Source organism: Babylonia areolata, chromosome 3, assembly GCF_041734735.1.
Source record: "Babylonia areolata isolate BAREFJ2019XMU chromosome 3, ASM4173473v1, whole genome shotgun sequence".
In the NCBI taxonomy this organism is placed as follows: Eukaryota; Metazoa; Mollusca; class Gastropoda; order Neogastropoda; family Buccinidae; genus Babylonia; species Babylonia areolata.
In genome coordinates, this window is record NC_134878.1 from 60,359,422 (window position 1) to 60,386,261 (window position 26,840).

Genomic DNA, 26,840 nt, shown 5'->3' on the forward strand with positions numbered 1-26,840 from the left:
GAATAGAAAATGTCTTTATTACCAAGCACACCAGGGTCAGAAAGAATATTGGGGGGATAGTACATAAAAGGTACAAACATAATTGGAAATTATATACAAGCACAAAACCTGCAGTAATTTATAAACACACACACACACACACACACACAGAGAAAGATAGATATGTGTGTGTGTGCGCACATGCATGTTAAGTGTTTGTGCATTTACTGAGTTATTTAAATTTCATTTATTTATTTCCTTAGTTTTATCCCACCACAGACTCCTCGGGGCCTCTCTCAGGCTGCAGAATATCGCTCCACACTGCCAGTTGTTTGGTTCGAACTCCGCTCAAAGCTTTATCCGTAACCCCTATGTCCAGATAATTTGGACTGGTCAGCGTCCATGGCAACCACGTGGCGGTTCTGTTGTTTCCAGGAGTTGGGTTTCTGTTGGAAAAGAAAGGAGTGATAGATGCTGGCGCTGGGGACACAGGCACTCTTACACATACAAGTGCACATTTATGTAAACACTCTTGTGTGCACACTTGTTTGCATGCACACACAGACAGGCAGGCACACACACACACACATTTACCCAAGCATCATCCATTCTATACACAAATGCATTTTCACACATGCATTCATATGCACACACACACATATCCATAATGATGCGTACAAAATATATTCCTAATGTGACAGTCAGATTTTAAGATTTGTCAGAAAATGCATATGAAAAATTGTTAAAGGAAAGGAAGAAAATATGCATGCATGTTTCCCCAAGCACTCTGTCCACACTATCTATATGCTCACACAGTTCCATAAGCTCTCTACCCACTCTTGTCTATACGCACACACATTTCCCCAAGCTCTCTACCAACTCTTGTCTTTTTGCGCACGCATTTCCCCCGGCACTCTATCCTGACAGCGTTAACACCATCCACCCCATGTTTATTCTCACACGGTTCCCCAGTAAATTGCCTACACCATTTATACACCCACACACATTTCCACTAATCTCTCTACCCACTCAGTCTATAAGCACACACATTTCCTCAACCACTGTCCACTCCATCTATATTCACACACACACACACATGCGCACACACACAGCAGAGATGTTAAATGCATATGTGGAGAATCTATTTCTAGAAAACACATACTCTTTGAATGTAAGAGTCTGCAATCGTTTTTACCAAACTTCTCGGAAAATTCTTTTGAATGTATTTTTGACAATTTCAAGATGCTATCTGCTATTGCAGAAGGTTTGCTGCTTAGTCCAATTGGACATTTGTTATAGTTGTTACAGTTGTTTGATGTTAGCGTTTCCTTCTATATTGTGCCTATGTCTCCCGTTTTAATGCTTTATTTTTTTCCAATGCTCTGTATCTTTCCCCACCACACACACACACACACACACAGCACACACGCGCACATACACACATACCATTTTTCACCCTCTGCCCAATACTGTTCCCTCCACCACGCCCCGCCCTCCACCCTCCCGCACCCCCCACTTTTTTTCTTTCTTTTTTTCCCCCGTCTAATATCACTTAAAGTGGAAGACGTTAACTCTCTCCATACGAACGGCGAAAGAGACGACGTTAACAGCGTTTTACCCCAATTACCACCATCAAAATATTGCAAGTAGAAGGCTCTCATACTGAAAAGGTGAATGTTGACAAAGAATACCCCAATTCTGACGACGGAAGCTAAAGGTTGAGTCATTCAGACACCCACTGGACATCCGAGGGGTCTGTGTAGAGGAGAAGAGAGGACTGGCCGTACTGAATGAGTTAAACTGAAGACTACTACTACACACACAGATTTCCCAAAGCACTGTTCACTCGATCCATAAGCACATGGCACACACTTCCCCAAGCCCTATTCACTGAATCACTGTCGACACGCACCTTCCAAAGCAGCCCATCCGCACAGTCTATCATAAACACATTCACGCATCATCATCTGGAAAATGTACCCATATTTGGCGAAATTTGTCCAGAGCGTCATGACGTCATCTGACACACGTTTGTCTTCGTCAGTCCAAGTGGTGACGAAACCATTCCACATGATGTCGTCACTAAGAGGAGAGCCGAATACGTAGTGAAGTTCATCGGCATGTTCCGCGCCTGTGTCATTGTGAATCATTTTGGGTTTAACTGATTCATAAAACAACATAGGAGGCAAGGATAAATATCACGCACACACACACGCACACGCACGCACGCACACATGCACACACACACACACACACACAATTGCATCACACACACATACACACACACACAGAGAAACTGAAAAATGGGGAAGAGAAAATTTGGTGTTTGGTCGCATTCATACTTAGGACACCATGCCTCTGATGTTAAAACATTCACTCGATTTTTCGCCCGAGGATTTTGAAATCTGACCTGAACAGAAACATAAATGTACATAAGATAGTCCACACACAAAATTATATAATTTTAAAATTACAGGCATATAAAACCCCCAAAACTTGAGAACGGGAACTCGCACATCCTTGGCGCACAAAAGAATAAAGCACAGTAAGAGTGTTCAGTTATCAAGTCCAGAGAGAGATAAAAAGACTTTCTGGAGGGGGGGGGGGGGGGGGGGGGCAGACGGGGGGTGGGGGGTACACATGAATGGATCAGCAAGGCAGAAAATGAGAAAGGAAGAGACGATTAAAAGACCAACAACAACAACAACAACAAAAAAGAATGGTAGAAAATAAATCGATAAAAAGAAGAAATCCCCATTTCATATTTCTTTCTTCTTCTTCTTCTGCGTTCACTCGTATGCACACGAGTGGGCTTTTACGTGTATGACCGTTTTTACCCCGCCATGTAGGCAGCCATACTCCGTTTTCGGGGGTGTGCATGCTGGGTATGTTCTTGTTTCCATAACCCACCGAACGCTGACATGGGTTACAGGATCTTAAACGTGCGTATGTGATCTTCTGCTTGCGTTTACACACGAAGGGGGGTTCAGACACTAAGCAGGTCTGCACATATGTTGACCTGGGAGATCGTAAAAATCTCCACCCTTTACCCACCAGGCGCCGTCACCGGTGATTCGAACCCGGGACCCCTCACATTGACAGTCCAACGCTTTAACCACTCCGCTATTGCGCCTGTCCTATTTCTTTCATAATTTCTAAAAAAAAATGTACGGTTAGACTACTCTGAAATGCCCTCTTGGCATCTCCACGGGGTTTGGGGAAGGGGTGGGGGGGGGGGGGGAGTCCTGAAAAGTTACCTTGCCACTGTGGGGACTGCCGGTTGGCTGAGCGATAAGAAAACTGATACAGGAACTGGGGGTTGGGGTTCACTGCTGTAGTCAGTGTCAGCTCTTGGATCGTTGGGGCCACAAACCCGTAATCAGTTCGCAGCTGTTGAAAAAAAAAAAAGAAAAAAAAAGTAGTAGTAAACGATAATGATAATGATGATGATTCTAATCACTGTCGTATACATGAGTTAGTGTGTGTGGGGGGGTGTACAGGGGTGGGTGGATGGATGGATGGGTGAAAGGGTGCGAGTGGAGTTTTTGTGTACATGAGCAGTTGAATAGACCTACATATGTTTGCGCACTCATGGGGCCAGTGTATTAGGGGGGTGGGGGGGGGGGGCAAGACACATTTATGTTTGTATTTGCGCGTTATAACGTGCGCACACGCTTTGTGTGTGTGTGTGTGTGTGTGTGTGTGTGTGCGTGTGTGTGTGAGTGTGTGCGTGTGTGTGTGAGTGTTTGTGTGAGTGTGTGTGTTGTGTAGTGTGTGTGTGTACGTGTGAGTGAGTGTGTGTGTGTGTGTGTGTGTGTGTGTGTGTGTAGGTGTAGGTGTGTGTGTGTGTGTGTGTGTGTGTGTGTGTGTGTGCACGTGTGTATGTACGTGTGTGTGTGTGTGCATGTGTGTGTGTGTGTGTGTATGTGCGTGTGTGTGTGTGTGTGTGTGTGTGTGTGTGTGTGTGTGTGTGTGTGTGTGTGTGTGTGTGTGTTGTGTAAATGTGTTTGTACAACCAAACCGCAGCAGCAGTCAAGTCATCGTGATCATCGATCATCAGTGCTGTAACTACGTGATACACAAACTAACATCACAGTAATCATCACCATCATCGATATCATCATAGTTATCATCGCCAACATATGTCACCATGATCACGTACATCGTCAATATCATCACCCATAGGATTATGATGCATCAACAGCATTAGCTCACCTGAACTTGGTCGATTTTTTATGCTTATTTCATTTGCAGTCATTCGCCCTTCTATGTATCGATTCATTATTAGAAATTATATCTTAATGAAAATACTTGTTTCGTTTATCTGTTTCATTTAGGTTCATCTTTCTTATACTCGCCTCTCACGTTCTGACAAGAGCATCAGGATTATGCTTCAGGCATCCGCCCCCGTCCCCACCCCCACCCCTCCCTGCACCCCCCTCCCCCTCCCCCTCCCCCTCCCCCGCCCCCTCTTTTTTTTTTTTTTTTTTTTTTTTTTTTTTTTTTTAAATAAGCAAATGGTGTGTAGCATATAAGGATCAGCCCGTACGCCTGGTTGTCTCCTTGCAGGTGAAGGAGGCCTGACCTGTGCGTTGGGTGTATAGGAAGCTTGAGCACCTGCTTCTTTTTCATGTATTGATTTATTGATTTATTTATTTTATCATCATCATCATCATCGTCGTCGTCATTATTATTATTACTGTTGCTATCATCATTATTTTATCATTTCTATCATTGTTGTTATTATATTTTATTTTCATTTTTCAGTTGTTGTTTTTTCTTTTGAATACAGCAGATGTGCCATAGCATGATTTCGGTATATGGATGATTCTGCACGCTATGATACCTTGAAACTAAACGGAAACTTCTTTTTTGTTGTTGTTATAATTCAAAGTTTCGCTGTACTGCCTTCAAACTGAAACTCAGAAACAGGAAGTGACCTGAATAGCTGCCTGTCTGATCGTCAGGGGGTCGGTGACGTTGGGCGAGGTGACGTAAGCGTCCAGCAAGGTGGCCACGATGTCGTCAGCGGAAAGTTTGGAGTACCTGCTGACGTACCAGGCCGCCAGGTTGTGCACGCCTGCCCGGAACTCCTCCACAGTCAGTCCGTCATTCTCCACGTCTGAACCACCAGCATCAACATCAACAGATACTCTGATTTTAGTGTCTCCACGTCTGACCACCAGCACCATGTCATCAACAGATACTCTGATTTTAGTGTCTATCAACATCATCATCAACAGATACTCTGATTTTAGTGTCTTCACGTCTGACCATCAGCACCATGTCATCAACAGATACTCTGATTTTAGTGTCTCCACGTCTGACCACCAGCACCATGTCATCAACAGATACACTGATTTTAGTGTCTCCACGTCTGAACCACCAGCATCATCATCAACAGATACTCTGATTTTAGTGTCTTCACGTCCGACCATCAGCATCATCATCAACAGATACTCTGATTTTAGTGTCTATCAACATCATCATCAACATATACTCTGATTTTAGAGTCTTCACGTCTGACCATCAGCATCAGCATCAACAGATACTCTGATTTTAGTGTCTTCACGTCTGACCATCAGCATCATCAACAGATACTCTGATTTTAGTGTCTCCACGTCTGACCATCAGCATCATCATCAACAGATACTCTGATTTTAGTGTCTTCACGTCTGACCACCAGCATCATCAACAGATACTCTGATTTTAGTGTCTTCACGTCTGACCACCAGCACCATGTCATCAACAGATACTCTGATTTTAGTGTCTCCACGTCTGACCACCAGCATCATCATCAACAGATACTCTGATTTTAGTGTCTCCACGTCTGACCACCAGCACCATGTCATCAACAGATACTCTGATTTTAGTGTCTATCAACATCATCATCAACAGATACTCTGATTTTAGTGTCTTCACGTCTGACCATCAGCATCATCATCAACAGATACTCTGATTTTAGTGTCTATCAACATCATCATCAACAGATACTCTGATTTTAGTGTCTCCACGTCTGACCATCAGCATCATCATCAACAGATACTCTGATTTTAGTGTCTCCACGTCTGACCATCAGCATCATCATCAACAGATACTCTGATTTTAGTGTCTTCACGTCCGACCATCAGCATCATCATCAACAGATACTCTGATTTTAGTGTCTTCACGTCTGACCATCAGCACCATGTCATCAACAGATACTCTGATTTTAGTGTCTCCACTTCTGACCATCAGCATCATCATCAACAGATACTCTGATTTTAGTGTCTTCACGTCTGACCATCAGCATCATCATCAACAGATACTCTGATTTTAGTGTCTTCACGTCTGACCATCAGCATCATCATCAACAGATACTCTGATTTTAGTGTCTCCACGTCTGAACCACCAGCATCATCATCAACAGATACTCTGATTTTAGTGTCTCCACGTCTGAACCACCAGCATCATCATCAACAGATACTCTGATTTTAGTGTCTCCACGTCTGAACCACCAGCATCATCATCAACAGATACTCTGATTTTAGTGTCTTCACGTCTGACCATCAGCACCATGTCATCAACAGATACTCTGATTTTAGTGTCTTCACGTCTGAACCACCAGCATCATCAACAGATACTCTGATTTTATTGTCTCCACTTCTGACCATCAGCATTATCACCAGCCAACAGTGGTTTGTTCGAACAGTGTTCTAAACTTTAGATCAGTACGTCCATCTTCTTCACGGCTCTCTGACTGAGACCATCTTTGTGCCGGGTGTGTGCGCGTCAGTATGTGTGTGTGTGTGTGTGTGTGTGTGTGTGTGTGTGTGTGTGTGTGTGTGTGTGTGTGTGTGTTGAGGTAGGGGGTGGGGAGGTGGGAGAGGTGTGTGGGTTTTGAGTGGTGTTACACTATTTTTGAAATAATATTCTTTTTTTTACAGAGTTTGTATCTTTTCATTTTTTTAATATTCTATATATCATGCTCTTGTGTCTTATTCTGTCCACATATATCATTGTCAAATAGAGTGAGGGCTATATAAGTGCACATTATTATGAGTAGTAGTAGTAGTAGTAGTACTAGAATAGAAGTAGTACCAGTAGTCGTAGTGGTGGTGGTGGTGGTGGTGGTAGTGAGTGGAAATAGTAGTATTGGTAGTAGTAGTAGTCACTAGTTGTAGTTGTCAGTTGTTGGTGTCATTAGGTATCCGGGGCCCATTCACACACTGTGTGGAGTGAGCAAGCTGGTGTAATGCCTTTCCCAAAGACCGTGACAACACCATGCTGAAACGAGGCCTCCAAACCCAGATCACCAGTGAACACTGAATGAGTAGTCTTACAAATAACCGATTCTGTCATGATGCCGCTGCCTTCCTCATTTACGTTGGTAGCGTTGTTAAGTGTATCTCACATTGGGTCATGCTCACACAAAATACAAGGTACAACTTTAATTGTCCATAGAACATGGAACAGTTTCTTTCAGCTGCGCATACAACATAGGAAAAAGAAAAAAAAAAAAAGAAAAAAAACCATTTACACACATCAAAAATTAAATATGCGTAGGAATACCAAATTGAACTAACCCCATTCCTGTTCATATTCCCCGGGCCCTCCATCACTCAACAAATTAGCCCTCCCAGTGCTCGCCCCCCATCCCCATCCCTCTCTCGTGCAGCGTTAACAGAGCATGCTCATCTAACTCAATATGTGGGCCCCGAGATCTTAGAGAGAAAGGGCGCTATATAAATGTACATTATCATTATATAATTATCATGTTCAAACTTGAAGTGCAAATTTATGTAAGAACACCATGCAGACTATATATTCTGCTTGCAGACCTGTACCCTGGTGTATGTGCATGCACATACCATGGTATGCTTATATGAACATCAACTTTTAAGCCAATGTAAACAACTATATTGGAGAAGGCAGGCAATTATAATCAGTGACAGAGATACAGACAGGGAATGACTGATAAACACACACACACACACACACACACACACACACACACACACACACACACACACACAGAAAGAGAGAGAGAGAGAGGCGGGGTGGGGGAGACTATGCAGATACGTTAAAACTACAGACATCGTTGCCATGCATCCATTACCGGAAACGGAAGAGCTCTCGAAGCGGTTGTATCCCCTGAGGGCCGTGACGTTGTTGAAGGCTCCTGCCTCCAGCAGGCTAAGGGGCGTGGCACTGAACAGTCCGCCCTGACCAAATGTCGCCTCTATCACCGGCCGGAACAGAATGTCCCCTGCCGCTCTCTGCCCACGGTTAGGAAGAAAGGACGGACTTCTATCATGGATGGAAAGACGTAATGAAAGAGGGGGGGAAAAAAGAAGAAAAAAAAGCAGAAACAAAAACACAAAAAAACAGAAACAACAACAACAACAACAACAACAACAACAACACACACACACACACACACACACACACACACACACACACACACACACACACACACACAGAGAAACAACAACAACAACAACAACAACAACACACACACACACACACACACACACACACACACACACACACACAGGGAGAGAGAGAGAGAGAGAGAGAGAGAGAGAGAGAGAGAGAAACAACAACAACAACAACAACAACAACAACAACAACAACACACACACACACACACACACACACACACACACACACACAGAGAAACAACAACAACAACAACAACAACAACAACAACACACACACACACACACACACACACACACACACACACACACACACACACACACACACACACACACAAAAGACCCACCAAAAACAGAAATATGACTCGGGTGTTCTCTGTAACCCTATTTCGTAACCGACTGAACAGAATTTCAGTGGCAAGGACATCTTGCCTCTTCATACCTTGGTCTCGTTATCGACGGGCGCCATAGCCGAATGGTTAAAGCGTTGGACTTTCGATCTGAGGGTCCCGGGTTCGAATCACGGTGACGGCACCTGGTGGGTAAAGGGTGGAGATTTTTACGATCTCCCAGGTCAACATATGTGCAGACCTGCCAGTGCCTGAACCCCCTTCGTGTGTATACGCAAGCATAGGATCAAATACGCACGTTAAAGATCCTGTAATCCATGTCAGCGTTCGGTGGGTTATGGAAACAAGAACATACCCAGCATGCACACCCCCGAAAGCGGAGTATGGCTGCCTACATGGCGGGGAAAAAACGGTCATACACGTAAAAAGCCCACTCGCGTATATACGAGTGAACGTGGGAGTTGAAGCCCACGAACGCAGAAGAAGAAGAAGAAGAAGGTCTCGTTATCACCTGGAAATACTTTCCTTACCAAAGTCGTCACAGTCTTGCTGAAACAAACTTTCGGTTCAAATCTAGCCTCAAAACACCTACAAGAATCTCAGCGTGGCTTTCGTGGATGTCTACGGTGGGTGTTCGCTTGTCGTGTGTGTGTGTGTGTGTGTGTGTGTGTGTGTGTAAGTTCATATTATATGCGTGGGTATGTTTTGCCGGCTATTGTTGCATTACTCCTTTGTCACAAAAGATTTCTCTGCAATGAAATTCGGGCTGCTTTGCTCAAGAAGAGGACGTCGCCAGTGTGAGAGCGCCACCCATTCTTTCTATTATTTCTATGCTTGCAGACGTTAATCTTTTTTTTTCGTATCAAGTGGATTTTTCTAAAGGATTTTGTCGGGGACAACGCTTTTGTTGCCGTTGGTTCTTTTACGTGCGCGAAGTACGATCTGCTTATGGGACCTGGGTTTATCGTCGCATCCAAATGACTAGCATCCAGACCACCACTCAACGTCTACTGAAGGGAAGAAAAAATACTGGCGATTGTGAGGTTGGAAACTGTGCGCTCTGATTCTCATGCTTCCTAAGCGGATGCGTTACCACTGGGCCGCCACGCCACATGTTATGTACTCGTCGCCTCGCACGAACTGTGTACATGGATTCTTGAATTCTCTCTCTCTCTCTCTCTCTCTCTACACGGATTCTCTCTCTCTCTCTCTCTCTCTCTGTCTGTCTGTCTGTACACGGGTTCTCTCTCTCTCTCTCTCCAGAAGTTTTTGCCTCTCTAATGTCCATGAAACAGTCAAATACCAAAGATATACATGAACTGGATAGCAAAATCATGAAGATTTCGGCACCAGTAATAACAGAGTCTCTTACCTACATTTATAATCTCTGCATTGATAAAAACTATTTTCCCGTATGTTTCAAACAGGCTAAAGTTTTTCCACTCTTCAAATCAGGTGATCCTTCTGATCCTTCTAACTACAGGCCTATATCTATACTATCGGTTCTTTCAAAACCACTTGAAAAGCATATCCAAAAACATATAATGTGTCACTTAAACAAATATCAATTGATTCACCCAGTACAGTCAGGTTTTAGAGAAAACCATTCTTGTCATACTGCTCTGACACAAATGATAGATAGATGGCTCTTAAATATAAATAATAGTAAATTCACAGGTGTTGTCTTCGTTGATTTTGCTAAAGCCTTTGACGTAATAAATCACTCTCTTCTCCTTAAGAAACTTGCTTGTTATGGCTTAGCTAAGAATACTTTACAATTTCTTTCTTCCTTCTTATCAGATCGACAACAACTGGTCTGCATCAAATCTTCCAAATCAACTTTTCAAGAAATAAGGTATGGTGTACCACAAGGATCAATTCTTGGCCCCCTTCTTTTCTCCTTGTACATTAATGATTTGCCTCTTTATATCAAATCTAATTGTGAATTGTTTGCCGATGACAACTCCATACACTCCGACCACACATGCATTAAAGTTCTGACATCCAATTTACAAGACAGTGTGAACAGATTAGTTAATTGGACAGAACATAACCATATGTCTCTCAATGCTCAAAAAACTAAATGCATGTCTGTAACAACTCGACAGAAACGCCAGATAATGCCAACAAATGTTTTCAATATTTTCATTTCCAATGTTAGAATTGAAGAAGTCAAATCACACAAAGTTTTAGGTGTAGTTATCGATAATGATTTATCATGGTCTGAACATATTACTTATTTATGTAAAAGGATGTCTCAAAAAGTATTCCAGTTATCAAAAATAAAACACTTTCTAAATACACATGCCCGTAAACAATTCTTTAATGCTCATATACAGTCGATAATAGATTATGCTTCTACTTTGTGGGATTCTACTAGCGCTAATACTCTAAAACCTCTTGTTAGATTATACAAACGTGCTTTGAAATTAGTTTTATTAAAGTCAAGTTCATTGACTCCTAATGATTATAGGTCACTTGATATCCTCCCACTGGAGCTAAAACTAGAATATAATAAGGCTGTTTTTATGCACAAAATAGTAAGCGGCTACGCACCTCCTTCAATTATAAATAACTTCCCAGTAAATAACATAAGACATGTACATAAGTTGCATATACCTCGTCCTAATCTTGATCTTTTTAAGTCCAGCCTAACTTACAGCGGGGGAACGTATTGGAATAATTTATCATCACGTTTAAAAAATATTACTAACCACAACAACTTTAAGCAAAATCTAAAAATGTACCTATTCACAAAAATTGACGTCACCTGAAATCCAACATTGCTTTCGACAATTTGTGAGTTCCCTCTCACTCTCTCTTGAGTGGATGCATTTGTGTGTGTGTGTGTGTGTGTGTGTGTGTGTGTGTGTGTGTGTGTGTGTGTGTGTGTGTGTGTGTGTATTTCATGATTTTTTTTTTTTTTTTTTTTCCTCTTCTTCTTCCTTTTGTGGAATGGCTTTGAATTGTGAAATAATGGTATATTTTGATTGTGTTTTGATTTTGTGCTCATTTTCGCTTTTTTAGCTTTATTCCCTCTTTAGGGCGAGGGCTGGATGTAAAAAAGCATGTTACTTGCTTATCTATTACCCTCGATAATAAAGATTTTGTCTTGTCTTGTCTTGTCTTGTCTCTCTCTCTCTCTCTCTCTCTCTCTCTCTCTCTCTCTCTCTCCCTCTCTCTCTCTGTACACGGGTTCACTGCCTCTCTCTCTCTCTCTCTGTCTGTCTGTACACGGATTCTCTCTCTCTCTCTCTGTACACGGATTCTCTCTCTCTCTCTCTGTACACGGATTCTCTCTCTCTCTTTCTCTCTCTCTGTACACGTATTCTCTCTCTCTCTCTCTCTCTCTCTCTCTCTCTCTCTCTCTGTGTGTACACGGATTCTCTCTCTCTCTCTGTCTGTCTGTCAGTCTGTACACGGATTCTCTCTCTCTCTACACGGATTCTCTCTCTCTCTGTGTCTGTCTGTCTGTACACGGGTTCTCTCTCTCTCTCTCTCTCTACACGGATTCTCTCTCTCTCTCTGTCTGTCTGTCTGTACACGGATTCTCTCTCTCTCTCTCTCTCTCTCTCTCTCTCTCTCTCTCTCTCTCTCTCTCTCTCTCTCTCTCTCTCTCTCCACGGATTCTCTCTCTCTGTCTGTCTGTCTGTCTGTCTGTCTGTACACGGGTTCTCTCTCTCTCTCTCTCACTCTCTCTCTGTGTACACGGATTCTCTCTCTCTCTCTCTCTTTCTCTCTCTGCGAACACGGATTCTCTCTCTCTCTCTCTCTCTCTCTCTCTGTGTACACGGATTCTCTCTCTCTCTCTCCCAATCTCACCCTCCCACCCTCTATCTCTCTGTACACAGAATCTCTCTCTGCGTGTGTGTGTGTGTGTGTGTGTGTGTGTGTGTGTGTGTGTGTGTGTGTGTGTGTGTACACGGATTCTCTCTCTCCTTCTCTCTCTCTGTACATGGATTCCTTGTCTCTCTCTCTCTCTCTTTCTCTCTGTCTCTTCCCCCACCTCTCTCTCAAGATACAACAATCAACGAACCCCTACACACACACACACACACACACACACACACACACACACACACACACACACACACACACAGAGTGAGAGATACAGACACACAGACACACACACACACACACACACACACACACACACACACACACACACACACACACACACACACCTGCATATCAGTGGACACATTGACGATGGCCATGGCGTCCTTGGATCGGAGACAGGCCATCATCACCGCCGTGTCGCTGGCGTCGCAGTGCAGACCTTTGGCCAGGCTGCGGGCCTGTACCCGGGGTACCGGCCACACCCCTTGGTGCGCTGCCGCCCACGTGGTCAGCGACACCCCGCTCTCCATGATGGCTTTCTGGAACAACCCTGACCACACGACCACAACGACATCGTCGTTATTTATTTTTTATTTATTTATTTATTTATTTTATACATTTATTTGCTTATTTATCATCATTGTTGTCTTTTTTATTTATTTATTTATTTTATTTATTTATCTATGTATTTCTTTTCTTTTCTTTTTTCTTTTTTTTAATTATATCATTATTTATTTATTTTATTTTATTTTATTTTATTTATTTTTTCTCAAGGCCTGACAAAGCGCGTTGGGTTACGCTGCTGGTCAGGCATCTGCTTGGCAGATGTGGTGTAGCGTATATGGATTTGTCCGATCGCAGTGACGCCTCCTTGAGCTACTGAAACTGACACTGTTGTTTCATTTTATTTATTTATTTATTCATTTATTTATTGAAAACAACAAAAACAAAACCCCGGCCGACAACAAACACATGAAACTGAAACACGAATGGTAGAGCAGGAAACTCACAGTGCGTTTCACCATCATCAAAATTCTCATCCATTGTTGCATTCAGAAAAGGTGGGGGGGTTTTAGCAACAAGAGACTCAATGGCGAAAAAAATGATGGTTGTTAACTGTTAGAAGTGACTCAGTTGTTCTTTTTATCTTGCACAGCTTGCACTGATCTTGAAAGTAGAGCGAAAAATGTGTTGTTGTATACCTTAAAAGTCTGTACAAGCTTAACAATAGTTGGGTTTTTTTTTCTGAAGTACTCTTAAATATTTTTTGATACCCAAGTGCAGCAATTATTGTTTTACATGGAGCTGACTTTTGGGGTTTGCAGAGCGCTGTGGCTCTTGCTGGAAAGATATGAACATTTATATGCTTTAAAGAAATTCTGGGGTGTCCATATAAAAACTCCTAACGGTTTAGTGTATGGAGAGACAGGCCGTCGTTTTCCCATTTCCATTAATGCACATGTGTCCAGTGCATGAGATACTGGCTAAAGATGTTACACATGAACGAAAACCGATCATGCGTACCGCTTAAGGTGTGTAAAATGTTGAATTCAGATTCGTGTGGTGAAAATACACGTACACATCTCGGATATTTCATTCGGTACCTTTTCAGGAAGGATTTTGGGTTTGTGTGGCTAAATCAAGGTGTGGAAAATGTCAACTTATTTTCCAGAAGCTGAATTCCGCAAAGACTTGATGATGATTATAGATGACAACAATGGGATGAGCACATCCAAGAAAGTGCTAGGCTTTTATGGTAGTGAGAGATTTTTTTTTTTATGGCAAATGAATCTTTCTCTAGATATTGACAACACTGACAGACGTGCAAAGAATTTTGTGACGAGGTTCAGATTTGGAGTATCAGATATAGCAGTACATCGCCATTGATATATGATACAACATTTTATTGACGATACATCGAGTAGCCCTTTATGTGGGAATGCAACAGACGATTCTTCTTCTTTGTTCGTGGGCTGCAATTCCCACGTTCACTCGTATGTACACGAGTGGGCTTTTACGTCTATGACCGTTTTACCCCGCCATGTAGGCAGCCATACTCCGTTTTCGGGAGTGTGCATGCTGGGTATGTTCTTGTTTCCATAACCTCACCGAACGCTGTCATGGATTACAGGATCTTTTATCTTCTGCTTGCGTATACACACGAAAGAGGATCAGGCACAAGCAGGTCTGCACAAATGTTGACCTGGGAAATCGGAAAAATCTCCACCCTTTACCCACCAGGCGCCGTTACCGAGTTACAGATAATGAAATCAATATTACGTTTTCCTTTCCTTCTTTCATTGATTGTTGGTATGAGTATATTCCCGGCCTGTGAAATTTTGCTCAAACCCAATTTTGTTTCGTTTAAAGAAGCTAGATCATAAATATTCTTTGTTCAGTGCAGAACTAATCAAATGTTGCTCATTCATCAGATAATTACTTGATATGGCTGACTGAGATGTGTCAGTATACTGTACCTTGTATTTATGTTATGTACGGTATTTATGTATGTGTATATAAATTTTGTGTATTGGTATATTCATGTGTGTGTGTGTGTGTGTGTGTGTGTGTGTGGAGGAGGAATTTTTGTTTAATGTCGCGTCACACAGGACAGATGTGGATGAATGGAGGGTTGGGGGAAACTGGGCAAATGAGGGTAAAAATGTGGGTGAAATTTGGAAGAAAAACAAAACAAAAACAAAAAAAACCCCTCTAAATACAGTTACAGGAAATTACTTAAAGGACTTCGTAAAAGAGAAGTCGTTAAACTGACAAGCGAAAGAACTGATAATGAATGCAAAAAGTCAAAAACATCAACGTTCTCAGTCACTTGTGAAGACACACTTTCGTGTACAAAAGGCTTCATCAAGCTACAGTGAAAAATTATATGCGTGTGTGTGTGTGTATTATATATATATATATATATATATATATATATATTATGTATGTATGTATATGTGTGCTTGTGTTTATCATGAATATCTTTTCTTTCTATCCCCTTCAGGAGGGGCCTTAGAATTCACTCATGGTTTCGTTTTCGTTTGGTTGGTCTCTTTTCCTTTTTGTTCTGTTATTGTTGTGTCCCACCTTTAGCGGCTTGCGACAGGGCCAGCAGAGAGACACTGGTGCTTCCGGAACTTTCGCCGAAGATGGTGACGTCACTGGGGTCCCCATGGAAAGCGGAAATGGCGTCACGCACCCACTCAAGTGCCTGGATCATGTCCCACAGGCCGTAATTGCCGGGGGCTTCTGGACTCTCCATGCTGAAAAATCCTACGTTGGGGGGGAAAAAAAAAAAATTATATATATATATGTATCTGTGTGTGTGTGTGTGTGTGTGTGTGTGTGTGTGTGTGTGTGTGTAAAACACGCGTCTAAAACGAAAGTAGATTCTCACAAATATGTTTCCCTAAATAAAGTCTCTCAACTCGCTGTCCGTCCCACTGTTTGCATCTCAGTTGGCATACCTGTCTGTTGACCTTTGTCCGTCTTTCTGCACCAACTCCAACCCACCCCCACCCCTCCCCTCTCTCTCTGGCTTTCTCTCTCTTTTTCTTTGGTGTGTGTGAAGGGGGGCGGGGAGGGGGTCGGGAGGTTGGGGGGTGGGGGGGGGGAGGCGGGTGGAGCGCGCGCGCGGGGGGAGGGGGGGGGGTGGGGGGGGGGGGCGTTCCAGTGTCTCTAAAAATAAAACGATGTTGTGAATATCTCAGTCTATCAACAACTAACCGAGGGCGTCCAGCCTGTAGTTAATGGTGACCACAACCACGCCCTTCGCGGCCAGTTGTGTCCCATCGTAGTAATTTCCGGTGCTGGCGTAATAACTGCCTCCATGGACCCACACCATTACCGGCAACGGTCCCTCGCCGGTTCCGATCTGCGAGACCGAGACAGATTTTGTGACTGATTTACTGGGCCAGGACGGTCAGGGTCGTGTTGTGGAGTATGTCGAAATTGTTTCATTTATTTTCTTTTAATTTTTTGCCTGTATATTCACCCCGTCACTCCTCCTCACCCCCCCACCCCCCGAAGCCCCCCAACCCCACCCCCTACCCCCTCTCTAAAAGAAAAAAAATCACATCACAGATATAAAACAAACACCAGTGAATGGACAAAGAAACTGATATCAAACATATATTTACCTGATGATTTTTTTTCTTAATTTTTTGTTTGTTTGTTTGTTTCTGTTATGTATAGTCCCAAATTTAAGGCACGCAAGTATACATTAAAGAAAACTGGCTTTTTTATGGGGGAGTGGTGGGGGGGGGGGGTCACACTGTTACCTAATTTCAAATTATCATACAGTACATCCCTCTACAGAATTAATGCACTTGCACTTGTATAAGGCGATTGTTCTGTTCCACTGAATTGTGAGGAATAAAAAATGTACCTCTCCCCTCCCTCTACCCCACCCACTCCAAAAAAGTATAAAACTTGAGTAATGCTGAAAGCTGTGTCTGCGGATCGGTAAAGCCACACCCGCCATGGAAATTGCCTGCAGAATTTTTAATTACCGAGTATCGGTCCAAGGGAAGTAACTGAAAAAAAAAAAAGAAGGATGGTGAGTACAATGGCTGCCGCGCGCGCCACATGCTAGCCTCAAGCTATCACGCATCAGCGGAAGGTTTGGGCCATTCCATAAGTTCGTGGTTTTTATGTACCTCAGTTTCGTTGTTGACAGTGATCTCCAATTGCTTACTGATGAAAAGCTAGTGTTTACTTTCGGCTTGTTGTTGTTGTTGTTATTTTGGTTTTGTTATTGTTATTGTACTTGTTGTTTCCTCCAGTTAACATAACGCTATAGACAACATGGATCGAGTCGTTTGGCTGGAAGAAAAATTACTATTTCCATATATATTTTTGTCCTTCTTGCTGGAAAGTCTGTACAGATATATGACAAACACACCTACGCGCATACACTCACTGAGGCACCTCGCTTACGCGCACACCCACAACATGCTGAAGTCACAGATGGGCTTAAAACCTGAAACATGTCGATATACAAAGCTCACTTTGGGTCTGTAGACGTTGAGGTAGAGGCAGTCCTCATCATTGACGAACCGTCTGGACGGGGGCACATTTCTGTGACGTTGCGGACACTGAGCACCAGGTTTGGTGGCGTCACGCACAGCGTGCCACCTGTGAGGGGGCACCGGTTTCTCAAACCTCAGATCACCTGCACAGGGTAAACAGTAATAGCTTGAACGATTAATAGGTAAACGGAAAGTCTTAAAAAGTCTCGCAAGATATGTCCGTCAGTCCGTTTGTCTCTATGTCTGTCTGCTTTTATTAACAGTTTTCAAGGAGATGTCAAACCATACAGACTGATCCATATACGCTACACCACATCAGTCTCCTTTAAAAACAATCAACAACAACACAAAACAGTAGTATCAACTAGTATCAGTTAATCAAAATGATGAGCACCAATAGGCATTAGTATGAAAGGGGGCAGCGGATTCATGGAACAGCAGCAGCACCAGCACTGGCAGTAGTGAGTAGCTTCATAGCAGCAGTACGTTGTACGAAACTGCAATACTGCAATAGAGAAACTGATGCAGCAGCAGTTGTCAGAAGTAGATCCAGCAATACTGATAGTAGCAGCAACAGTAGTGGTTGTCATACTGGGCTGTCGTGGATGTGGTGGAAGCAGCAGCAGGATGGGGCGGAGGGAGAAATAGCAGAATCAGTACAGCAGCAGCTGTAGCAGTAGTGGCGGTGGTGCTCGTGGTCGTGGTGGTGGTAGCAGTCCTATACTACTGAGTAGTATCCGCAGCGATAGAAGTAGTAGAAGGATGGGGAGGAGGAAGAAGGGAAACAGAAATAGTTCAGATTGTTTTGATGGAGGTATTATAGTTGTGTCAAGCATCGTGACCAGTTTGACTTTTCTTGATTAATGTTCACATGTATATCCAGACATCTCTAGTAAATCAAGGAACAAATCATCATCTATACACATTATGTGCGGATATCTTGTAGGTTTTGGTGAGTTTGTAAAGAGAAGTGCATTCTTGTCAAAAAGGTGGCACTGGGTCTCGGGAACCCTTTTTCCCTTCTGGAAAACAGTAACAATTAATTTTTGTGACAGTAGCCCATCATATCAATCTCAAGTTTATTTCTTAGTTGAAAGCCATCACCAGTATAGTAAAGAGTGGTAACTCTCTCCATTCTCAAGGTACACAACTTCAAGTCAGTGCTCCTCATGCTATCGATTCAGCAAGCACACTTTTGCCTTACATATTAGTTGTTGTTTGTCTCTATCCGTGTTGTTTCTTCTTCAGGTGATGAGGTGTTAATGATATAAACCCCCCTCCCCGTCACTACACCTTTTGATATTTCGCCCTTTTTGACATATAATTTGATTGACCAAATAATTATGATACATCAAGTGAAACTGACGTTCGCAGCTGCACTATAATGATTTTTGTTCATAAGAACATCAAGATTGTTGTATGGAATAGCATAGACTTCGGAATAACGTTAAGCAAACGTGAAGCGATGATCTAGTGGTAATGCCGCGCCCTACTCGGAAACGAGTTTCCACGCGTTTGAGTCCAGAATCGTGATTTTATATTTTAATTCCCACTCCATCTTGACCACGAATGGTGGTCTGGCTGTTAGTTCAACAAAAGGGTTGTCCCTGGCAAAATTCTATAGAAAAATCCATTTTGATAGTGAAAAAAATTACACTTGCAGACAAGAAAAGAAAGAGTATTGCTGCACCGTGGATAACAGCCCATAGTTTGATAATGTTGTAAGAAAAACGTAATACAATACAATACAATGGAATACAATACAATACAATACAGTACAGTCCAGTGCAGTGCAGTACAGTACAGTACAATGCAATACATGCAACACAACACAACACAACACAACACAACACGATACGATACGATACGATACGATCATTTTCTCCCATGTTCTTACTTACCTACAGGTGGCTGGGCGTACGGTATGTTGTGAAACACGTCCACATAAGAATCTGCAGCCGCGGTGCCGAGCGTGGACCTGGTTCCATGAAGTGACCCGTACCGCGTGGTAACTGTCAGAGAATGGTCAGCGCTCGACCCTGCCCCAAGTCCCCCGCTGCCGCTGCCCAGCACTGTCAGCGCACAGAACAGGGCACGAACTGACCACAACAGCGTCATTGGGAACATCAGATGATTCGGATTATCAAACTCAAGATTAATTGATTGATTAGTTTTTCCTTATGTATCGCGTGCAGGTTCGTGAGTACAGAAATTAAAATCGGCAAGAACTGGAAGATGCTCCTTTCTTATAAAGATGTATGTGTACGTGCTGTTTATATCATACAGTGTAGGCCAACCTTGACCGTACGTCACGTGAGTTCAGATTCCGAGATAAAACTGACGTTCGCATTTGGGTTTGTGTAATTTCCCACAGACTTTGGCACCATTGATATAACAAAACTATCTGCTGACTCGGTGAATGACACGTTGAGCAGTCCCTTCGACAAAGGTTTTAATCGTAGTGCACATGCACTTGGGTCTGAATGACCAAAAGATACATTTTGCAAGTCTTCGAATTTTAAAGTATGCAGCCTTGCAGTGATTGTTTACGTGTTTCTTCATTGTGAGGTTTGAATCAAACGTCACGCCCAGATTTTTCACTGAAGATACAAAGTCTACTTCTGAATCTCCAAATTTAAGAGAGGAAGGCAAGAAATTGTTTTAGACAGTCTGCTTAAAGAAATAATAATAGCTTCAGTTTTACAATCATTTAACTGTAGTTTGTTTTGTTTCATCGATGCCTTAACGTCAGCAATACACCCTTGAAGTGCCCCAATGGAGTCAAGATCGGAAAAAAATCGTTACTTTGTATAGCTGGTTATCGTCAGCAAAGGCATTGTGATTTACAGAATGTTTTTTGACAACATCGAAAAGTGGTTGAGTATAGAGAATAAACAGAACTGGTCCTAGCACAGATCCTTGTGGAACGCCATATATATATATATGTGTGTGTGTGTTGATGGGAAAGATTGATGGTCATTTACCGTGACTGTTTCTGTTGTTTCTTAGGTAGGATTGGAACCATGACAGTGTGGAGCCAGAGATGCCAAATGAGTATCTGAGTCTGTTTAGCAAGATAGCATGGTCAATGGTATCAAAAGCAGCAGAAAGATCAAGCAATGTAAGAACACAGATTTTATTATTGTCAAGGGATGTTAAAATACCATCCATGATCTTTACAAGTGCACTGCTGTCTGAAACAAAATCACGTTGACCGGACACGTGAATGATATCAGTGTATCACCAAATGTACGTTCTTCTTTTTCTTCTTCTTCATTCGTGGGCTGCAACTCCCACGTTCACTCGTATGAACACGAGTAGGCTTTTACGTGTATGACCGTTTTTACCCCGCCATGTAGACAACCATACTCCGTTTTCGAGGGTGTGAATGCTGGGTATGTTCTTGTTTCCATAACCCACCGAACGCTGACATGGATTTCAGGATCTTTAACATGCGTATTAATTTTGATGTTCTGCTTGCGCATACACACGAAGGGGGTTCACGCACAAGCAGGCCTGCACATATGTTGACCTGGCAGAGCGGAAAAATCTCCACCCTTTACCCACCAGGCGCCGTTACTGAGATTCGAACCCGGGACCCTCAGATTGAAAGTCAACGCTTTAACCATTCGGCTATTGCGCCCTTCAAATACACGTTCAATTCACCAATTGAATTCTTAAGACCAACCTGTGCACGCGCGCGCGTATGTGTGTGTGTGTGTGTGTGTGTTTTGTGCATTACTGTCTGACGTGTAATTGTAAAGCGCTTTGACAGGGTTGAAAGCGTTGTGTAAATGTACAGTTGTCATTAATATGATGTGCCATTTACGCATGATTTCAGTCACTGGAAAACAACTTGATGATAAGAAAGGAAACTTTTTTTTTTTTTTTTTTTTTTTTTTTTTTTTTTGCAATGCGAGCACATACAACGCGGAATTCACTGCAGCCGATCGAGGATCCAGGAACTCAGCTGAAAAGGTGTTGTTGTTTTTTTTGTTTGTTTGTTGTTGTTTTTTTAACAAAACGATTTGTCTTGAAACCGGCACCCCTTCGCCGGGTCCATGACTGATGAATATGATATGAGTTCAGCATCAAGTTCACTGACGTGGAAGCCTATATCTATGTGCTCACGCTTTGAACTTGATTGACTAAAACTGACACACACACACACACACACACACACACACACACACATAGTTTATGACTTCAAGTTTTACGAATCCGCGCAGAAACAAAATAATTTAAAGACAGATCATATTTCGTAGTTATGAACTGAACACGCAGGAAAACTGAAGGAAAACGTTAAAGATTCCGGAGTTCATGTCATCGTTCAGTGGACTCAGTCATGAAAAGACGAGCATACCCACCGGCCATTCACACACCCGAAAACGGATCGAGCCGGTCAGACTGATGACGATGGACGGACACTGACCACGGGCAAGATTGGCGTGCACAGTTTCAGGGAGCCATGGCTTCCTAACGACCTGTGCGTAAACCCAGCGCGGCTAGTAGACCTTGAAAGCCTTCCATGTGTTTATGCATTCATCGGCTTCTTCTTCCTCCTCAGTCTTCTTCTTCGCATCTTCACGGTGTCAGTCCAGCCCAGCGTCTGATGAATGCCATCGTCCTCTCCAAGTCCTGTCTGGAGCCATATGAAGCGTGGAGTGCAGTAGGGTTGGTGTCAGCCTCGCCGCGGTGTCTTTCAGTGAGTGAAGTCGAGTCCTTCATGGGGCCGGCCAGGACAGGTTTGAAGAATGTGTTCTGGTGTTCAGTTTGGTCTTAAAGACTGAAGACCACCGACAAAAGCACTACGGTGGGAGATGGTGTCAGCCGGTTTCATGATCTTCCTGAACAGATGGACATTGAGACGGCAATGGCCAGTTCGCAATCTTATGATCACCACCTGTTGCCAGCGAGCAACTGAGGACTGGGGTGTACATGTATAACTTAATTTACGGCTGAGAATCATAGACCTAAATAAAATGACACCAAAAATACATGAATAAAGTAACTTGAATTAATAAATACATTAGAATATGATAGAATGAGACGTAGAAAGTATGGACGTTGACAGGCTATTAGTTGATACGAAGAATCGACCGTACAAAAAATGCATCATGATGTCTTCTCAGTACTTCTTTAGAGTTCGTGGACTGCGACTCAAAAACACGAGTGGGCTTTTACTGACTTGTAATAGTATGGCGGTTTTAAACCCCGCCATGTAGGTAGACTCCGTTTTCGGTGGGATAATAATTTTTTTTTTTTTTTTTTAAGAAAAAAAGGAGAAAAAAAAGAAGAAAAAAAAAAGAAGGGGACACCCGGGTTCGAACCGGGGACCTCTCGATCTGCAGTCGAATGCTCTACCACTGAGCTATATCCCCCGTTGCAATCTCTTTTAATTTTATTTATAATATTATTTAACAAATTCTGCATATTCATTCGCAGGTATTTTGACGTTAATATTGTTTAGAGTATCGTTTCTTTAGTTAATTTTATCATTCTAGCTACATATTATAGTTATTTATTCATACGTAGTCCTCATATTCACTTAATTTTCTCTTTCTTATAGACAAGGCTCTATTCTCGCCAAATCTCGCTGTCACATTGGCAACCAGAGACGTTTACATCCAACATGGCAGCCATCTGAGTGACCAGCAGAGGAACGAGTTGCAGACAGGAAAACGTTTGGTAATGTTACTATGTTTCTTTTAGAAATGTCGCTCCTCTAGATTGAATATATGCGAATGCAGGTGAAAAGACTGCGAAGGAAGTTCTGTAAAGTGATAGTTCTCGAACTAAGTAAACAATATTCCCGATTCGAACGCACTTTCAAAACATACAAAAGTTGTACTTTACCTCAGTATTTTGACAACATTTTCGACAAAGATAAAGATAAGTATGATTGTTTTGATGAATGAAATACAGTATCATGACATTATTGATTTGATGCTGTCAATAAGACATGAAAGAATGCGCACCGGTTTCACGAAAAATGAAAAATATTTATTTAAAAAAAAGAAGAAGAAAAAAAAAAGTATACGTTCATATGCGCGCAAGAGCATAGACTGCCCCGAGGCCCGTTATAATCGCACCTATTGCTGTTACTCATAGATCTAGTGCTATTATAATATAATATTTTTGTATTGTTACAATTACCATATATCCGACAAAGATATCAGCAGGTACAATCATAAACCTTCAGTGGAAGAAATTAATTTTATTCTATTTCTAATTTTTATAGATTTTGCAAAAGGTTGCAAAAAGCAAGACTAAGTAAGTAAAATAACACACACACACACACACACACACACACACACACACACACACACACACACACACACACACACAACCTCCTCCCATATCCACCCGCACCCCTACCACCCATGCCCCCCACACACATGTGGAGTTCATAATGTATAAGATTTTACCCTCATGGGTTAAGGCAGATTAGTTCACTAGTTTACAGGTTAAAACTAAATGCTTTTAAAACTAAGTATAGCAACAATGTCACATGCTACAGTGGAGGACAACTCTCAAATATGCTTGTACTCTTTGCATGTAAGGCCTTAAAGCTCATTTTACCTAGATTTTGGGGGAGAATCATTTAAAGATGTTGTTGATAAGTGTGTGTTGTTGTAAAAAAAAATTCTGAAAGCTTCGTTTGCAGTCCTGTTGGACAGTTGATTTAATCAAGTTTACAAATAACTTTGTTCTCGGTTCTTGCTCCTTTGTAAATGGATCTTTTTTTCCTTTTCTTTTTTCTTTTTTTTCTGAACTCACAATATGTGGATAGATGTTAAACTGAAGAACACACACACACACACACACACACACACACACACACACACACAAGCACACACACACACACACACACACACACACACACACACACACACACACACACAGAAATTCAGCAGAGTCTGAAATATATTCTTTCATTTACACATGATTATGAACAATGCAGTGGATTCACAGTAATACTGTAGCAGTATGTGCCACATACAGAATTTTTTTTTTAATGATTAAGCCTCAGATCGACTTTGCTTTACCTACAAAATAAGATTTACATTAAATGATTAATTAATGTTCTTTAACTGGTCGATCAGTCAATCAAACAGTGAAGCACAAAGCTTTCTATATTAGGCCCACATGCAGTAACCCAGTTCAGGCTGTTTTATTTGCAGTAGAATAATTATTATTACTGCTCTTTCTGGTGTTGCTATTAAGTTTATATGTATCAATGATTATAAAAAAAAAGATCTCATACTTGATTCTCATTTCACCAGTTGTCATTGTTGTTGTTTTTGGTGATTGCAGATTACAGTGGTTTGAGGTTGGTGCACACACACATTTGTCACCATGGCAGATGCAGATCAACCTGCAGAAGTAACCGACAAGGAGAAGGAGAGTGCACAGAAGGAGGAGAAAGAAGAGGTGTGTGGGGGGAAGGGGGTTGAGAAGGGGATAGCGGGAGGGTGGTAGAAATGATAATCTTCAGTTTTACACCTTTTCACTTGAAGTAATATACTAGATTTGGGAAAATGGAGAAGGGTGAAGGTGTATGTCTGTGTGTTTGTGTGTGTATATATGTGTGTGTGTGTGTGTGTGGGGGGGGGGGGGTTCTGGTAATCTTCAGTTGTACACCTTTTCACTTGAAGTATTGGTAATAAAGCAGATGGGGGAAAACGGAGAAGGCTGAACATGTGTGTGTGTGTGTGTGTGTGTGTGTGTGTGTGTGTTTGTGGATGGGTGGGTGGGTGGGTGAATGACCAAGCAGACAGGTGGATGGGTGCTTGTGTGCATGAGTGTGTATGTGTCATTCTCTATCTTTCTGTTTGTTGCTTTAGTCTGTTGGTTAGTCTGTATGTGTCTGCCCGTATGCATTTATTGATAAAGCCCACAGTTTAGTTGTATGATCAGCAGCATTTCCTTTTGGGGTTTTTTTTTCTTATGACAGGAAAAGATACATAACCAAAACTGTAAAGGAAAGTGGTTTTGGAATGTCTTAAATTCAAATTCTCTTTGTTGTTCACCATGCCAGGTAAACATTGTTTTTTCATCATTTTTGTTTTTAACTGCATAAGTAAATAAATACAAAGGTGGAGTGGGGGGGGGGGGGGGAGGTGGGGGGGGGGGGGAGATATGGAATACCATATATGAACATTTATGTCAGCAGTTGATCTTAGAATGAGACATGCAGTGAATGAAACATATTTTCAGAACATTAAAGTCAGTAACTGTTTTTTTGTTCAGTAATGTTGTGTCTTAATATACCATTTTAAAACAGAAAGCAAGCGTAATCAGTCATGTCTACACAAAGAAACACGAGTAGAGAAGGAGACATGGCATGAATGTGAATGTTTTACATGTTTAGACTTTACATTATTCTGACAATAATCTAGAACCGGCCTTGAGGAAGATTAGGTAAGAGACGATTTTCTTTTACACAAAAGTTAAATAGGGAAAATATAGCAATATTATGGAATGATAATGAAAATCTCTCACACCCAGTGTTTGGAAAACCTTATGTACAGCATGCTCCTCCTTTTTCTGAATCCTCACATCCAGGACACAGCAGCTGCCGAGAAACCAGCCACCCCCAAGAAGCCCAAGTCCCCCAAAAAGCGATCACCCTCCCCAGGTAGCAAGCCAGGCAGCCCCAAACCAGGCTCCGCAAAAGGTGGCCACGCCAAGCCGGGGAAGGGTGAGAAAGGCAAAAAAGGTGTGTAGTCATAGCGCTTGACTAACCTGCTTTTACACCGGTGCAGTGGAATTGAGTGGATGCTTAGTCAGTTCTGATGTTTTGTGTCATGCAGGTGCACTGTAAAGTGAACAGGAATTTGAGATGTAGGTATGGTATGAAAGAAGGGAGAGAGAGACTGTGGGGGGGGGGGTGGGGGGGGGTAGGAAGGGAGGGAGAGAGGGAGAAGGAAAAAAAAGGGGAGAGAGAGAGAGAGAAGAAACAGAGACAGACAGTGAGAGAGTCAGACAGACAGGCAGAAGGGAGGGAAGAAGGATAAATGGAGAGAGGTGGGGGGGACTGAGAGAGAGAGAGAGAGAGACAGAGAGAAGGATAGAGAAGGGGGAAAAAGAGAGACAGAGAGAGAGAAGAAGGAGGAAAGACTGTGAGGGGGAGAGATGTGATGATAATATTGAACCGTTTCTGATGTAATCTTTATTTGGAGCTGTGCAGCACCTCTTTCACAATGAAGTGTGATCAA

General features: G+C 42.4%; 2 protein-coding genes and 1 non-coding gene across 4 annotated transcripts in view; 1 reads left to right on the forward strand and 2 right to left on the reverse strand.

Annotated features, from left to right (window-relative positions):
• Positions 1-335: 335 nt before the first annotated feature.
• LOC143280396 (neuroligin-4, X-linked-like) lies at positions 336-19,737 on the reverse strand. The gene is made up of 11 exons (XM_076585030.1): positions 19,521-19,737; positions 17,599-17,762; positions 16,316-16,463; positions 15,677-15,862; positions 12,934-13,139; positions 8,078-8,237; positions 5,660-5,809; positions 4,920-5,248; positions 3,237-3,369; positions 1,960-2,110; positions 336-459 (listed from the first exon to the last, which is right to left on the reverse strand). The coding sequence occupies exons 1-11, from the start codon at positions 19,735-19,737 to the stop codon at positions 336-338; spliced, it is 1,968 nt and encodes a 655-aa protein (XP_076441145.1).
• Positions 19,738-22,928: 3,191 nt separating this feature from the next.
• Positions 22,929-23,000, reverse strand: Trnac-gca (transfer RNA cysteine (anticodon GCA)). Its single transcript has one exon. It is a non-coding gene; the product is annotated as a tRNA-Cys (tRNA).
• A 232-nt stretch (positions 23,001-23,232) lies between these two features.
• LOC143280166 (dynein axonemal intermediate chain 3-like) overlaps positions 23,233-26,840 on the forward strand; it is a 45,167-nt gene continuing 41,559 nt past the window's right edge. The window contains exons 1-3 of one of the 2 annotated variants that reach the window (XM_076584750.1): positions 23,233-23,307; positions 24,937-25,053; positions 26,188-26,341. In XM_076584750.1, the coding sequence (XP_076440865.1) occupies positions 24,979-25,053; positions 26,188-26,341 (229 nt within the window). In that variant the 5' untranslated portion in view covers positions 23,233-23,307; positions 24,937-24,978. The remainder of the gene's footprint in view (positions 23,308-24,936; positions 25,054-26,187; positions 26,342-26,840) is intronic. The other variant, XM_076584751.1, reaches the window with a different exon arrangement.

Excerpts from the sequence above, each read along its gene's own strand:
- LOC143280396 (XM_076585030.1), bottom strand. The coding sequence starts at position 19,737 with ATGACGCTGTTGTGGTCAGTTCGTGCCCTGTTCTGTGCGCTGACAGTG. Across the intron at positions 17,763-19,520 it reads GTACGCCCAGCCACCTGTAG|GTGATCTGAGGTTTGAGAAA; the intron begins GTAAGTAAGAAC and ends TACCCTGTGCAG. Across the intron at positions 8,238-12,933 it reads ATGTGTCCACTGATATGCAG|AGAGCGGCAGGGGACATTCT; the intron begins GTGTGTGTGTGT and ends AACCGTGGGCAG.